This window comes from Uranotaenia lowii, chromosome 3, assembly GCF_029784155.1.
Source record: "Uranotaenia lowii strain MFRU-FL chromosome 3, ASM2978415v1, whole genome shotgun sequence".
NCBI classification, from domain to species: Eukaryota; Metazoa; Arthropoda; class Insecta; order Diptera; family Culicidae; genus Uranotaenia; species Uranotaenia lowii.
In genome coordinates, this window is record NC_073693.1 from 316,197,404 (window position 1) to 316,211,928 (window position 14,525).

The following is a 14,525-nucleotide window of genomic DNA, read 5'->3' on the forward strand; positions in this document are numbered from 1 at the left end:
CAGCAGCTGCCTTAAAAATCTGCGCTTCCTAAACCAATGCGTCTTTATCCACCGGAGCACCACAACATATCAACCAACTAGCAGCAGCCAATTAGGTTTTTCCACCGGAAGGCCAAATCATAACAAACCAGCAGCAGCAGCCTTAAAAATCTGCCCTTCTTAAGCCAAACAGTCTTTTGCACCAGAAAGCCAAATCAATATCAATAATCGGCAGCAGCAGTAAGCCAATCAGTCTTCTCCACTGGAAAGCCAAATCATAACAACCAATCAGCAGCGGAAGCCTAAAAATCTGCGTTTCCTTAGCCAATCCGTCTTTTAGCACCGGAAGCCCAAATAAAAAAAAAAAACAATCAGCCACACCAGCCTTAAAAATCTGCGCTTTCTAAACCAACTTGTCCATTACACCGGAAGGCAGAATCATGACTAACAATCAACAGTAACCGCCTTAAAACTCTGCGCTTCCTAAGCCAATCCGGCTTTTTTCCATCGGAAGGAAAAATCATTATAAAAAATCAGCAGCATCAGCCTTATAAATTTATGCTTCATAAGCCAATCCGTCTTTTTCCACCGGAAGGCCAAATCAAAACAAACAATCAGCAGCAGCAGCCTTGAAAATCTGCGTTTCCTAAACCATTCCTTCTTTTACCACCGAAATCAAAATAAAAAATCAGTAGCAGCAGATTTCGAAATCTGCACTTCCTAAGCAAATCCGTCTTTTTCCACTGGAAAGCCAAATCATAACAAACAATCAGCAGCGGCAGCCTTAAAACTTTGCGTTTCTCAAGCCAAGCTGTCTTTTTCCACCGGAAGGCCAAATCAAAGCAAACCATCGGCAGCAGCAGCCTTAAAAATCTGCGCTTTTTTAAGCCAATCCGTCTTTTTCCACCAGAAGGCTAAATCAAAACAAATAATCGGCAGCTCAGCCTTTAAAACATGCTCTTCCTAAGCCAATCCGTCTTTTTTGATCGGAAGGCCAAATCAAAACAAACAATCAGCAGCAGCAGCAGCAGCCTTATAAATCTGCGCTTTCTAAGCCAATCCGTCTTTTCCTACAGAAGGCCAAAAAAAAAAACAAATAGAAAGCAGCTGCTGCCTTTAAAAGCTGCGCTCCCTCAGCCAATTCCTTTTTTTTCCCCGAAAGGCTAAATTAAAGCAAAGAATCAGCAGCACCTGTCTAAAAATCAGCGCTTGCCAAGCCAATCCGTTTTTTTCCACCGATGGTTAAATCAAAACAAAAAATAGGAAGCAACAGCTTTTAAAATCTGCGCTCAATATGCCAATACTTCTTTTTACATCGGAAGGCCTAATTAAAGCAAACAATAAGCAGCAGCAGCCTCAAAAATCTGCGCTCCTCAAGTCAATCCGTCTTTTTTCAACAGAAGGCCAAATCAAACCAAAAAATTCAAAATCAGCGCTTCCTAAACCAATCCGTCTTTTTTTCCACCGGAAGGCCAAATAAAAACAAGCAATTAGCAGCGGCAGCCTTAAAAATCTGCATTTCCTTAGCAAATCCGTCTTTTACCACTGAGGGAAAAATCATAACAAACAATCAGCAGCAGTAGCCTTGAAAATTTGAGTTTCCTAAGCAAAAACGCTTTTTTCTACCGGTAGGCCAAATCAAAACAAACAATCAGCAGCACAGCCTTAAAAATATGCGCTATAAGCCAATCCGCCTTTTTTGACTGAAAGTTAAATAAAAACAAACAGCACAGTCTTGAAATCTGCGCTGCCTTAGCCAATCGATCTTTTTTCACAGGATGGCCAAATCGAAACAAACAATCAGCAGCAGCTGCCTTAAAAAGCTGCGCTTCCTTAGCCAATCCGTCCTTTTCCATCAGAAGGCCAAATCAAAACAAACAATCAGTTGCAGCAGCCTTATAAATCTGCCCTTCCAAAGACAATTCGACTCTTTCAACCAAAGAATCAAAATTTAACAAACAATCATTAGCAGCAGCCTAAAAAATCTGCACTTACTAAGCCAATCCGTCTTTTTCCACCAGAGGGCCAAATCAATACAAACAATCAGTAGCAACAGCCTTAGAAATATTCGCTTCGTAAGCCAATCCATCTTTTTTAACCGGAATACCAAATCATACGAAACAATCGCAGTAGCGCTTCCTAAGCCAATAAGCCATTTTAACCGGGAGACCAAATCATAACGAATAACCAGCACCAACAGTCTAAGAAATCTGCGCTTCCTAAGCCAATCTGTTTTTATTCACCGGAAGGCCAAATCAAAACCAACAATCAGCAGCAGCAGCTTTAGAAATCTTCGCATCCTAAGCTGTTCAGTCTTTTACACCGGAAGGCCCAATCAACTAAAACAATCAGCAGCAGCAGCATTAAAAATCTGCCTAAAAATCTGCGCTACCTAAGTCAATTCGTCTTTTCTACAGGAAGGCCAAATCCAAACAATTAATCAGCAGCAGCAGCCTTAAAAATCTGTGCTTTACAGAACAATCCGTCATTTTCTACCGGTGATTCAAAACACAATAAACAATCAGCAGCAACAGCGTTAAAATCAGCGCTTCCTAAGCTTATCAGTCTTTTACACCGGAAGGAAAAATCATGACAATCAATCAGCAGCAGCATCCTTAAAAATCTGCACTTCCTAAGCCAATAACTTTTTCACACGTAAAGGCCAAAACAAAACGAACAATCAGCAGCAACAGTCTGAAAAATCTGCGTTTCCAAAAGCGTTTTTTTCGCAGGAAGGTCAAATCAATACAAATAATCAGAAGCAGCAGCATCCTTAAAAATCTACGCATACTAAGCCAATCTTTTTTTCTACCCGAAGGACAAGTAAAATAAATAATTAGCAGCAGCAATCTTGTAAACATGCGCTTCCTAAGTCAATCCGCCTCTTTCCACCGGAACACCAAAACATAAGCAACAATCAGCAGCAGCTGCCTTTAAAAGCTGCGCTTCCTATGCCAATCCGTCTTTTTCCACCGGAAGGCCAAATCAAAACAACAGTCTAAAAAATCAGCGCTGCAAATTCCGTTTTTAATTATTGTAGAGCAAAATCAAAACAAAAAATCAGCAGCAGCAAACTTAAAAATCTGCGCTTTGTAAGGCAATCCGTCTTTTTACACTTGAAGACCAAATCAAAATAAACAATCAGCAGCAGCTGCCTTAAAATTATGCGCTTTCTTAGCCAATCAGTCTATTACACCGGAAAGTGGAATCATAACAAACAATCAGCAGAAACAGTTCAAGAAATCGGCGCTTCCAATCTGCCCTTTTTGACGGAAGGCCGAATCAATTCAAACAATTAGCAGCAGCAGCCTTAAAACTCTGCGCATCCTTATCCAATCCGTCTTTTTCCACCGGAAAGCCACATAAAAAAAAACAATCGGTAGAAATAGTCGAAGAAATCAGCACTGCTAACTCCTTTTTTTCATCAGAAAGCTAAATCAAAACAAACAATCAGCAGCAGCAGCCTTAAAAATCTGCGCTTCCTAAGTCAATCCATCTTTTTCCATCAGAAGGCCGATTTTAATCAAACAATCAGCAGCAGTCTAAAAAATTTGTGCTGCCGGTTCCATTTTTATTCATCCGAAGTCCAAATCAAAACAAAAAATCAGCAGCAGCAGCCTTAAAAATCTACGCTCCCTGTGCCAATCCACCTTTTTCACCGGAAAGCATTCTGTTAAAACCAATCCGTCTCTTTTCAGCGGAGCTTCAAATAAAAACAATTAGCAACAACGGTCTTAATCTGCGCTGCCAATTACTAACTTTGTTTTGTTTTTTTTTGCCTAGTGTTGCCAAAATAGAAAAGGTTGCCATAGAAATTTATTTTATTCTATTTACCTTTAAGGTTTCCGAATACGACTATTGTTTTATTTATTTTTTATTGAATTTAATTTATTTTCTGCATATCCTCCATCCCATCTATAAATTTGTTTGCTGTTTAGCACTTGTTCTTTAGGCTATGAAGTGGAACTACATAAAAAAAAACTCGGAAGCTATTGCCAAACGACAGCATATTGAATCTGAAAGAGCCTCAACGGGATTTTTCTAAATAGTAGGTTACTGCTTTTATATCATAATCGAGTTAAAAATTTGTTTTCTTTTTGTTTTCAAAATTGGAACAAAATAACTGTACTTTTTGATCTACGCAAACAAGTCCATCATTCACATCATTTTCACTTTTCATTTCGCTGACAGCTATCTTTCATGACCGCAAAATTTGATTCCAGCATTCTGTTTTATTCCGTTTCATTCCGTCGTTGGGCACGAAACGCAAGGACCGTCCGGAGACTGTCGGGCGTAACCAAACTGCGGGTTGCAGAAGCATCCTTCGTTACATTTGGAGCAGTTCTCGATCGGTGTAGTTTGTCCACACACTGGTTCTTTACATGGTTCACAGGTAGTGTAGTACTCTCTGAATGTACAATGAGCTATTTTAATAAGAGAAAAACATCGAATTACAAGCGTAAAAATCACAACTCTCAACTTCATTTTATTAAAACTCACCTCTAGGGGCATATCTAGCGGAAGAATACTGAACGTAGACAAGACACAAAAGTAAAACACAAAGTATCTTCATTTTGACCGCATCTCTACTGTAGTGCACTCGTGGCCGGAAGGTGTTTTTTTAAAACAAACTATATTTACTCAGAAATCAACTGGGATGTCTTTGCATGTTTTGAAAATATTTATTCATCAATACGTTAAAAAAATTTTTATGAAGTTCAAAATTATCCATGATTTATTATTCAGTCGTTGGCGATACAAAAAATACATTAATTTAAATTTATTTGAGCACATTCAAAAAAAATTTTTTTTAAAGTATAAAAATTTCAAAGTTCAAAATTCATTAGTTTTTCATAAAGAAAATAGTAGAAGTGCCATCTACAAAAGTGTGAATCTGACTTTTTTTTTATTATAATTATATTTTTCCAACTATAAAATTTCATGCGACATCCTATTCATGTATGTATTTACAAAGCTGCTCATATTTACACTTCCATCTGTACCGTTGAGCCATCAACAAGTACGCCGGAGCATCGTATCGTTGCTGTGTACCTGCAGCAACATTTTACATTATTTATTTTATTCTTACCTGTTTTTCAATCAGCACTTTTCAGAGCTAAAATTATTTTCATTTTCTTTTATTCATATCTTTCTCTTTTCTTTTCATTCCGGCATGGTTAAGTCATCGGCCGGCGTCCAAGTCGGAAGATCCATCCATCGGTCAAAAAGGTTGAAATTTCCAATTCATTCGATGTCCTTTATAACATCGGTGATAATAAAATATTAACATTTAATTCTGATAAGAGTACTAAGAAAACTTCTTCTTCTTATACTCTTAAAAACGAAAAGGTTCCACCAATTACGGTCACGATTCCGGACTTCAATGCCTTTCGGAAAGAAATCGTTACTTCCGTCAAGGATGTGAAGATTTCTTTTCAGATCGGTCGAAGGGGAACTGCTCGTATATTGGCGGAATCTTTTTATGATTTACAGAGAATTTTAATTTATTTGAATAACAAAAAAACATCATTTTATTACCTACGACACTAAAAGTGATCATTCTTCCCAGCAAACAAAAATCGCACCAAAATGTGAACTCAAGTCATTTAAAACGTTACTCATTACATCATTCACATCATTTTCACTTCCCATTTCGCCGGCAGCTATCTTTCATTGTACATTTATGCGATCACATACGAGTGTTTGTTTTAAGTTAAGGACTTATCATGTTCTGGATAGCTTTATCCCCCTCAAAATAGTTGAATTTAATATTTAAACTGCATTTATTGACCGTAAAAGTTGATTCCAGCATTCTGTTTTACTATAGGCCTTTCATCCCACCGTTGGGCATAAAGCACAAGGTCCATCCGGAGATTTTCGGACGTAGCCCAACTTCGAGTTGCAGAAGCATCCTACGTTACATTTGAAACAGTTTATGACCGGTGTTGGTTGTCCACAAACCGGCTCAATACATGGTCCACAGGTAGTGTAGTACTCCTTGTTGGTACATTGAGCTATTTTTAAAACAGAAAAACATAAAGTTAAAAGCGTAAAAATCACAATTTTTAACTTATTCGAACTTACCTTTAGTGGCATATCTTGCGGAAGAATACTGAGCGTAGACAAGACACAAAAGTAAAATACAAAGTACCTTCATTTCGACTCAATAACTACTGTAGTGTGAACTCGTGACCAAAAGGTGTTTTTAAAATAAACTTTATTTGCTCAGAAATGAAATGGGTTGTCTTCGCATGTTTTGTCAATATTTTTTTTTCAATACGTTAAATTTTTTGTTAAGTTCAAAATTATCTTTGATTTTTTATTCATTTATTGGCGATTAAAATAATACATTAATTTAAGTTTATTTAAATTTATTTGAACACAAAGAAAATAAAATAAACAAAAGTAAAGTTCAAAATTGAAGTGCAAATAATCATATACAAAAATCTGAAATTGATCATTTATTTTTTTTAATTTATTTTTTAATCATAAAATTTCATGCGACATCCTATTCGTGTATTTACAAAGCTGCCCATATTTTAGTTTCTCAAAAACAAAAACACTCCTACAATAAGTTGGACGCAGCTGAAATGATGAATCTCGATTCTCGAGTTTATAGGGTAACGGACTTATTTTGGACCAGGGGACCTATTTTGGACCACCTGGTGTAACTCTCTTATGAAGCAGCTAATAACATTAAATGCCCGGGATTCATCTATACATATTTGTTAAAACAAATCATGATTAGTTGCATTATAAGAGAGCAAGACAAGGTGGTCCAGAGTAGGTACTCTGATCCAATATGAGTCCGTTACCCTACTTCTTTTTTTATTCACTAAAAATTGTATGACAGCTATCTAAAACAATTTTAATTCATTCATGGCTTTAACAATATTTAGGTTTTTTCTTTAAAATTAAACCTCAACCAATTCTTCAGTATGAAATACGTTGTTCAATTAATTTAAAAAAAAATAGAAAATCTTGTGCAATTTGTCAAATATAAAAATGAATTCAATGATCCGCCTTGAAGTTGGAGCTTGGAGCATTTTTTTTTTTTTAAATATGTCTTTATTTGTATCAAATCATGATTACACTTATATTACATTATTGCATTAAACTAGGTGTTCAGCTCAATAATGAACTGTTCATAGCCCTATAAGTAACTAGATTATAAAAATTTATTTATAAGATTTAAATTTGCTGAGCGCAATCAAGTTTTTAATGTAGGAGAACATCCTGTAATAGCAAAAATATTTTATACTTAAAACTAAACACTATCTTAAAATTAAACTAAACATAAAGAGAACGAATCTCTGCGATGGAAGACTGCATCGATTTGCCTCTGAAGTTGGAGATGATTTTGTTGGCCATCTCTTCGATCGATTCAATGCCCGCAATCCGATGAAGATCTTCGGTGCTGTGCCAAGGTGGAAGCCGCAAAATCATTTTCAGAACCTTGTTCTGAATCCTCTGGATGGCTTTCTTCCTCGTCGCGCAGCAGCTAGACCAAATCGGAACTGCATACATGATCGCTGGTCGGAAAACTTGTTTGTAGATGAGCATCTTATTTCGCAGACACAACCGGGATTTCCTGTTGATGAGAGAATAAAGAGATTTAGTGTATTTATTACATTTAGATTGAATATCTTCAATGTGATTTTTAAAAGTAAGATTCCGATCAAGTGTGAGTCCCAAGTACTTCACGTGATCAGACCATTCTAATGAAACCCCATTAAAAGTTATGGAATGATTTTCATTAGGTTTTAAAAAATTTGCTCTTGGCTTATGGGGAAATAAAATAAGTTGAGTTTTGGAAGCGTTAGGAGAAATTTTCCACATTTTCAAGTAATTCAAAAAGGAATTTAAATTTTGTTGCAATCTACTGCGTACCACCCGTAAATTTCGACCTTTTGCTGAAAGCAAAGTATCATCAGCAAATAATCTTCTACCTTTTCCTTCTGGTACATCAGGAAGATCAGAAGTAAAAATATTGTATAAAATTGGCCCAAGTATACTGCCCTGAGGGACACCAGCTCTAATGGGTGTCCTTTCAGAGCATGAATTTTGGTAGCTTACTTGTAAGGTTCGGCTAGTCAAATAATTTTGAATAATTTTGGTGAGATATACAGGAAAATCAAATCGAGCTAATTTAGCTACTAAACCTTTGTGCCAAACACTGTCAAAAGCTTTTTCAATATCAAGAAGAGCAACACCAGTTGAATAACCTTCAGATTTGCTAGCGTTAATCATATTAGTTACACTCAAAAGTTGATGTGTAGTAGAATGTCCATGACGAAAACCAAATTGTTCATCAGGGAAAATAGAATTCTGATTAATGTGAATCATCATTCTATTCAAAATAACTCTCTCAAATAGTTTACTTAAAGATGGAAGCAAACTAATTGGTCGATAACTTGAAGGCTCTGAAGCACTTTTTCCAGGTTTCAAAATTGGAGTTACTTTGGCATTTTTCCATTTATTGGGAAAATAGGCCAAGTGAAAACATTTGTTGAAAATTTTAACTAAAAAATTTAAAGTGCTTTCAGGCAACTTTTTAAGAAGAATATAGAAAATCCCATCTTCCCCTGGAGCTTTCATATTTTTAAATTTTTTGAAAATCAATTTAAGTTCATCAATATTTGTCTCACAAGAACTTTCAAACACATTTTGCTTAGAAAGAATATCATCAAATTCTAGGGAAATTTGAGCATCAATTGGACTTACAACGTTTAAATTAAAATCATGCGCAGACTCAAATTGTTGGGCTAATTTTTGAGCCTTTTCTGAATTAGTTAAAAGAAGTTTATCCCCATCTTTCAAAGTAGGAATTGGCTTCTGGGGCTTTTTCAGAATTTTAGTTAATTTCCAAAATGGCTTTGAGTAGGGTTTTATGTCCTCTACTGCTTTAGCAAAATTTTCATTACGAATGAAATTTAAACGACGTTTGATCTCTTTTTGAAGGTCGCAATAAATTAATTTCAAATAACGATCTCTAGTACGTTGATATTGGCGTCGACGAATGTTTTTCAGTCGTATCAAAAACTGAAGATCATCATCGATCAAAGGTTGATTAAATTTATGTTTAACTTTAGGTATTGAAGCGGCTTTAGCATTGACTATTGCAGTTGTCAAATTTTCTACAGCCAAATCAATATCTTCTATTGAATTCAGTGGAACGTTTACATCTAAATTACGTTCAATAAAATTCATATATCGCTCCCAGTTAGCCTTTTGAAAGTTAAAAGTTGATTTTAAAGGGTTTTCAATGGGACTTTGGGATAAAGAAAATGTTACTGGAAGGTGGTCTGAATCGAGGTCCGCATGAGTAACTAATTGACTACAATGCTCGCCTAAATCCGTTAGAACCAAATCAATTGTGGAGGGATTTCTAATTGAAGAAAAACAAGTATGCCCATTAGGATATTCAACAGTGTAATAACCTGCAGAGCAGTCATTAAATAAAATATTCCCATTTGAATTTGATGAAATATTATTCCAAGATCGGTGTTTTGCATTAAAGTCACCAATAACAAAAAAATTTAGATTTATTTCTGGTGAGTTTTTGTAAATCTCCCTTCAAAAAATTTTTCTGTTCACCGCTGCATTGATAAGGCAAATATGCGGCAATAATTAAAATTTTCCCCATAGAAGTTTCTAATTCAATTCCAATTGTTTCTAAGACTTTTGTATTGAAAGAAGGAAGAAGTCTAAATTTGAGACGACTATTGATGACAATAGCTACACCCCCACCTTGCCGATCAAGTCGATCATTTCGCAAAATTTTAAAGAAAGCATTGCTTTTCAAGTTATTGTCTGGCTTTAAAAAAGTTTCAGTGATGGCAGCAATATGTATGTTTTGAGTTTTCAAAAATAAAAAAAATTCATCTTGGTTAGCCAGCAAAGATCTAGCGTTCCAATTCATAATATTTAAACATCTATTTGGATCCATGAGGGAATCGTAAAGTCATAATAATTTTGTTAGCATAATTAAAAGAAGTTTGGAAAGCTTCAAACATTGAATTTGCTTTCAACATAAGTTGCATCATTTCCATTAAATTTTGATGCAAAAATTTTAATTTTTCCTCAGTAATCTCACCCAAATCAACAAAATTGTTAGGATCAGAAAATGAAGGAGAAGAAAAAGTATTTGAATTTCGGGGATTTTCCCAAGCCTTCGCGTGAACGTTGAGACTTGGTTTTTTCCCATTTTTATTAGTTAAACCTGAAGAGGGCAACCCATTTTCAACCACCTCTGAGAACGATAAACAACGAGTTTGTGGCGCAGAATCAGCCCAGGTAACATTAAAATCACTTCGGGTATTACCCAGCCGTGATTCCAATGTAGGCCGAGGCTGACCGCGAACAGGCAGGTTGTTTGCCGGTCTGACGTGTGAAGACGAAAAAGAGGAAGGAGGAGAAGAAACTTTTCTGGAAACTTTGGGATTTTTCCTAGAAGCAACAATTTTTGCCCTAACGGGACATTCTAGAGAATTTGAGGAATGATTACCTGCGCAATTCGCACACTTAAAAAATTCTGTTTTTGGCTTATCACCACCAAAAAGGCATTTAGATTTTTCATGATCGAATGAGCCGCAAAACATGCATCTGGCATTCATTCTACAATTTTTAGTGCCATGACAAAAAGCTTGACAACGACGACATTGCGTAATATTTTGTAAAAAATTTGTATGGGATTTACGAAATGGTTCAAATTTTACTCGACAATGAAACATAAGACGAGCCTTTTCCAAAATTTGCAAATTATTGACCTGATCCTTTTTAAAATGGATCAAATAAAGTTCAGGAGCAAAACCAACACTACTGGTATTATTCGTGTTGGTTCTTTTCCTCATTTGAATTACTTGAATTGGAGAAAAACCTAACAAAGAATTTAATTCAGCTGTGATCTCATCCGGTGTCTGATCGCCGGTGAGACCACGAAGTACAACTTTAAATGGACGATCACTTCTAGTGTCGTACGTAAAAAATTGATGTTTTTTATTATTCAAATAATTTAAAATTTTTTGAAAATCATTAAAAGATTCCGCCAATATACGAGCAGTTCCCCTTCGACCAATCTGAAAAGAAATCTTCACATCCTTAACGGAAGTGACGATTTCTTTTCGAAAGGCATTGAAGTCAGGAATCGTGACCGTTATTGGTGGAATCTTTTCGTTTTTAAGAGTATAAGAAGAAGAAGGCTTCTTAGTACTCTTATCAGAATTAAATATGAATATTTCCTCATCACCGATGTTATGAAGGACATCGAATGAGTTGGAAATTTCAACTTTTTTGGGCGATGGACCTGAATTAGTTTCGGCAATACGCTTTCTACAGCCCTTGAGCCAGCCGATGACTTCCCATGCTGGAAAGAAAAGAGAAAATATGAATAAAAGAAAATGAAAATAATTTTAGCACTGAAAAGTGCTGATTGAAAAACAGGTAAGGAAAAAAAAAATAAATAATGTAAAATGTTCCTGCAGGTACACAGCAACGATACGATGCTCCGGCGTACGTGTTGACGGCTCAACGGTACAGATGGAAGTGAGCTTGGAGCATTTGTTAATAGGTGTAAACGTCAAAAAGCAGTCATTGTAAAGCTTATTATTTATATATTCGTCTTATTTTATTGAAGCCCTGCATCAAGTTGTCGAACCTAGAAACCAATGAAAGCGTTTTGATCTGTAAGGTTTGTTCATATAGTAATGACATTTTTGTCAGGATTGGTACAAGCGTTTAAAACATGTCCAAGATGGATCGCGAGGAGGAAAAAATAATCCTGCATAAATGGAACAGACTGACGATTTGGGGAAATTTTTTAATTTCTCAAACGCTGGGATCTTTAAAGCTTTGTTTTGCTTCAACACTCGTTCATGATTTTATGGCAAAATTTTTAAGTAACGTTTACATGAGTAAAATTGAGCTTTTAGGTTTGTATGGAAAAATTAAACATTTTGTTCTGAAAAATCAACATAATTTTTGTTTCATCTGTGGAACCGACCCTGTTTATGATTTTCGTGCCAGTTTATAAATTCTCTGAAGGTAACTTTCGCTCAACAACTTTGGTCAGAACAGTAAATTTGTATCTAATTGAGCTAAACAGTTCTAAACTGTTATACAGAGATATGTCTGCTGGCATTGAAAAAAAAATCAATAGGACACCATTACTGGTGCCTCGCTAAGTATTGTATGGAAAGAAGACACGCAAAACCTAATAACTTATTTGTTTAATAAGATACGAAGTTACGGTCTTCGACAAAGTTGTTCAGCGGAAAATTTCTTTCAGAAAATTTATAATTGGCATGAAAACCATAAGCTCGGTTCCACACAAGAATAAAAAATGATGGTGATTTTTCAGTACAAAATATTCAATTTTCCCATACAAACCTAAAAGTTAAAATTTACTCATGTGAACGTTACTCATTAATTATGCAAAAAATACATGGATAAATTTTGAACCAAAACGAAACTTTTCAGACCCCAGGGTTTGAGAAATTCAAAAATAACCCCAAATCGACTCAGTCTCAGTCTCAGACTCAGTCTGATGGCCAAAGCTTTTAAACTCCCGATATCGAAAAACTTCGGGGCAGCAATTTAACCTTCGTAAGCGGAATTTTCCAGATAGGTTTAAATTAGTTCACGCGGATTAATTTGACCGCAAACTTGATGATTTTATATTTTCTATTTGACAATTTTAAATCTGGCAGTTCAAAGAAGAACAAAGTTTCATCACTGGAACAACCATGTTTGGACAAGTTCAAATGTAAAAATGTTTTCAGGAGATAACGATGCCGATTATCTAGTCATACGGAGGCCCCATGAGGTTCCAGCCCGATTTTGTTAACCACTACACCTGGGATGAATCGAATAAAATAATATTAGAAATATTCCTCACTCTCCAAAACTTAAAGGACATATCCAACGCGCTTCCGCTTGAGGAAAATTCTTACCAACCGGAATATATAGATGCTACAAGGACACCAAAGTATTTTTTTTTCTTTATTATAGAGACTTTCAGCCTCGGGCTGGTTCATCTCTTTCGGAGACCAAAGTGACCATAGACTGAATTTTTCTTTCTACACCCACAAATCAGAGTCTTCTCCAATCATGATCTTCCTTGAGGGTGAAATTATTGGTATTAGGTTTTATGCCGGACCGGCATTAACAAGCTTTTTAATAACTTTATAATAACTCTCAGTGCAACCGCAATGCATATGTCTGAAAGAAACCAATTGGTGATTTTTTTTCATGAAGTTTTTTCTCAAAACATTAATGAATATGAAAGGTTATTTTTTCAATACTATTTGATCATTTATTTTTAAGTTCTTTTACAAAGAAAATTTTAAGTGTTAAATAGAATATTTTGAAAATACATCCTTGAATCTTTCAAGTGATAGCTAGGATTTGTTTAAAGAATCCTTTTGTAAAAAAATAGGAAACTTACTTTCATCTATGTTGATATCTTAAAATTTGCATCAAAATCTGGTGAACTTACCAGAAGTTTTCCCACATGTAACTGGGCTGTTTCATTTAAAACCTGGCAAAATTCAAGCATTCTTTTTTCAAATTTTTAAACCGTAATCCAGGCTGTATCTGACAAAACTGACAAAAATCCAGAACAATTCAACAAAAAATAATAAGAAAAACATTTGAATCTTTATTTTTTCATCAAAAAATACAACCAGATTTTGAATCGCATTCCAGGCTTCCATAAAATCGTTTATGTTTGTTTTAATAAATCCAGCTTGTAAAATTTTATTTTTGGGCAATTTATTTTTCAACCATCATGATGTCATTTGGGTTTTTCATTTAATTATCCAAAAAATTAAACCGGACAAAATCTATTTTTCAACAAAGTTTGGGCAACAAGGCCGGCCCTGAACTTTTGCCAGTTTTTTTTTAATTTAATATCCTTACAAATCCGGATAAAACGGGTAATCCAGCCAGCTTGATTTAGCTTATAAGATTTGAACTTACGATAAGTTTTTTTTATAATTTCAAAAAACAAACCCAATTTTATGTTGTTCAGATTTCAACTGCTTTTTGTTGATGTGGTATTTTTTTTATAGATTAGCACTGCAGTCTATTTTCGAATTGATAATTTTTTCATTTCATCAAAGTTTCGAGACTAGGTTGGTCTCATCCTCAGTGAAAAAATATAGTCATCTTTATGTGGCTTTTGTGAAGACTGACAAGGCACTGTAGTAGATTTTTCTGTTCGAACAATAATAAGAATAATGATAAATTTTAAAATATCTCACAAAGCTTTTCAAAGGTGATTTTGAAAGAATAAACAAACGGCTTTTTCACACTGAAGCAACATTTTGAATTCAAAAAGCAGTTAGTTGCCGTGTTGTTGAAGATTTTCGTTTGAAATTTGGTGCTTGAAAAAACTGCATTATTAATCATGTTGAACAATAACGCCAAATAGATACATGTTATTACTTTTCATATGAAATACATTTTGGATGTTTTTTTAAAAATAAGTTTTTGAAAAGACGAAATAGCAAAATGAACTCAAATTTTACTTATTTTTTTTTTATTTA

The 14,525-nt window shown here is 35.0% G+C and overlaps 2 protein-coding genes across 2 annotated transcripts; both read right to left on the minus strand.

Annotated features, from left to right (window-relative positions):
• Window positions 1-4,142: 4,142 nt before the first annotated feature.
• Window positions 4,143-4,574, minus strand: LOC129750823 (chymotrypsin inhibitor Ani s 6-like). The gene is made up of 2 exons (XM_055745903.1): window positions 4,480-4,574; window positions 4,143-4,403 (listed from the first exon to the last, which is right to left on the minus strand). Exons 1-2 carry the CDS (start codon window positions 4,550-4,552, stop codon window positions 4,222-4,224), a joined length of 255 nt encoding a protein of 84 aa, XP_055601878.1. The 5' UTR covers window positions 4,553-4,574; the 3' UTR covers window positions 4,143-4,221.
• Window positions 4,575-5,713: 1,139 nt separating this feature from the next.
• LOC129753266 (chymotrypsin inhibitor-like) lies at window positions 5,714-6,137 on the minus strand. The gene is made up of 2 exons (XM_055749064.1): window positions 6,064-6,137; window positions 5,714-5,993 (listed from the first exon to the last, which is right to left on the minus strand). The coding sequence occupies exons 1-2, from the start codon at window positions 6,134-6,136 to the stop codon at window positions 5,812-5,814; spliced, it is 255 nt and encodes an 84-aa protein (XP_055605039.1). The 5' UTR covers window position 6,137; the 3' UTR covers window positions 5,714-5,811.
• Between the last annotated feature and the right edge of the window lie 8,388 nt (window positions 6,138-14,525).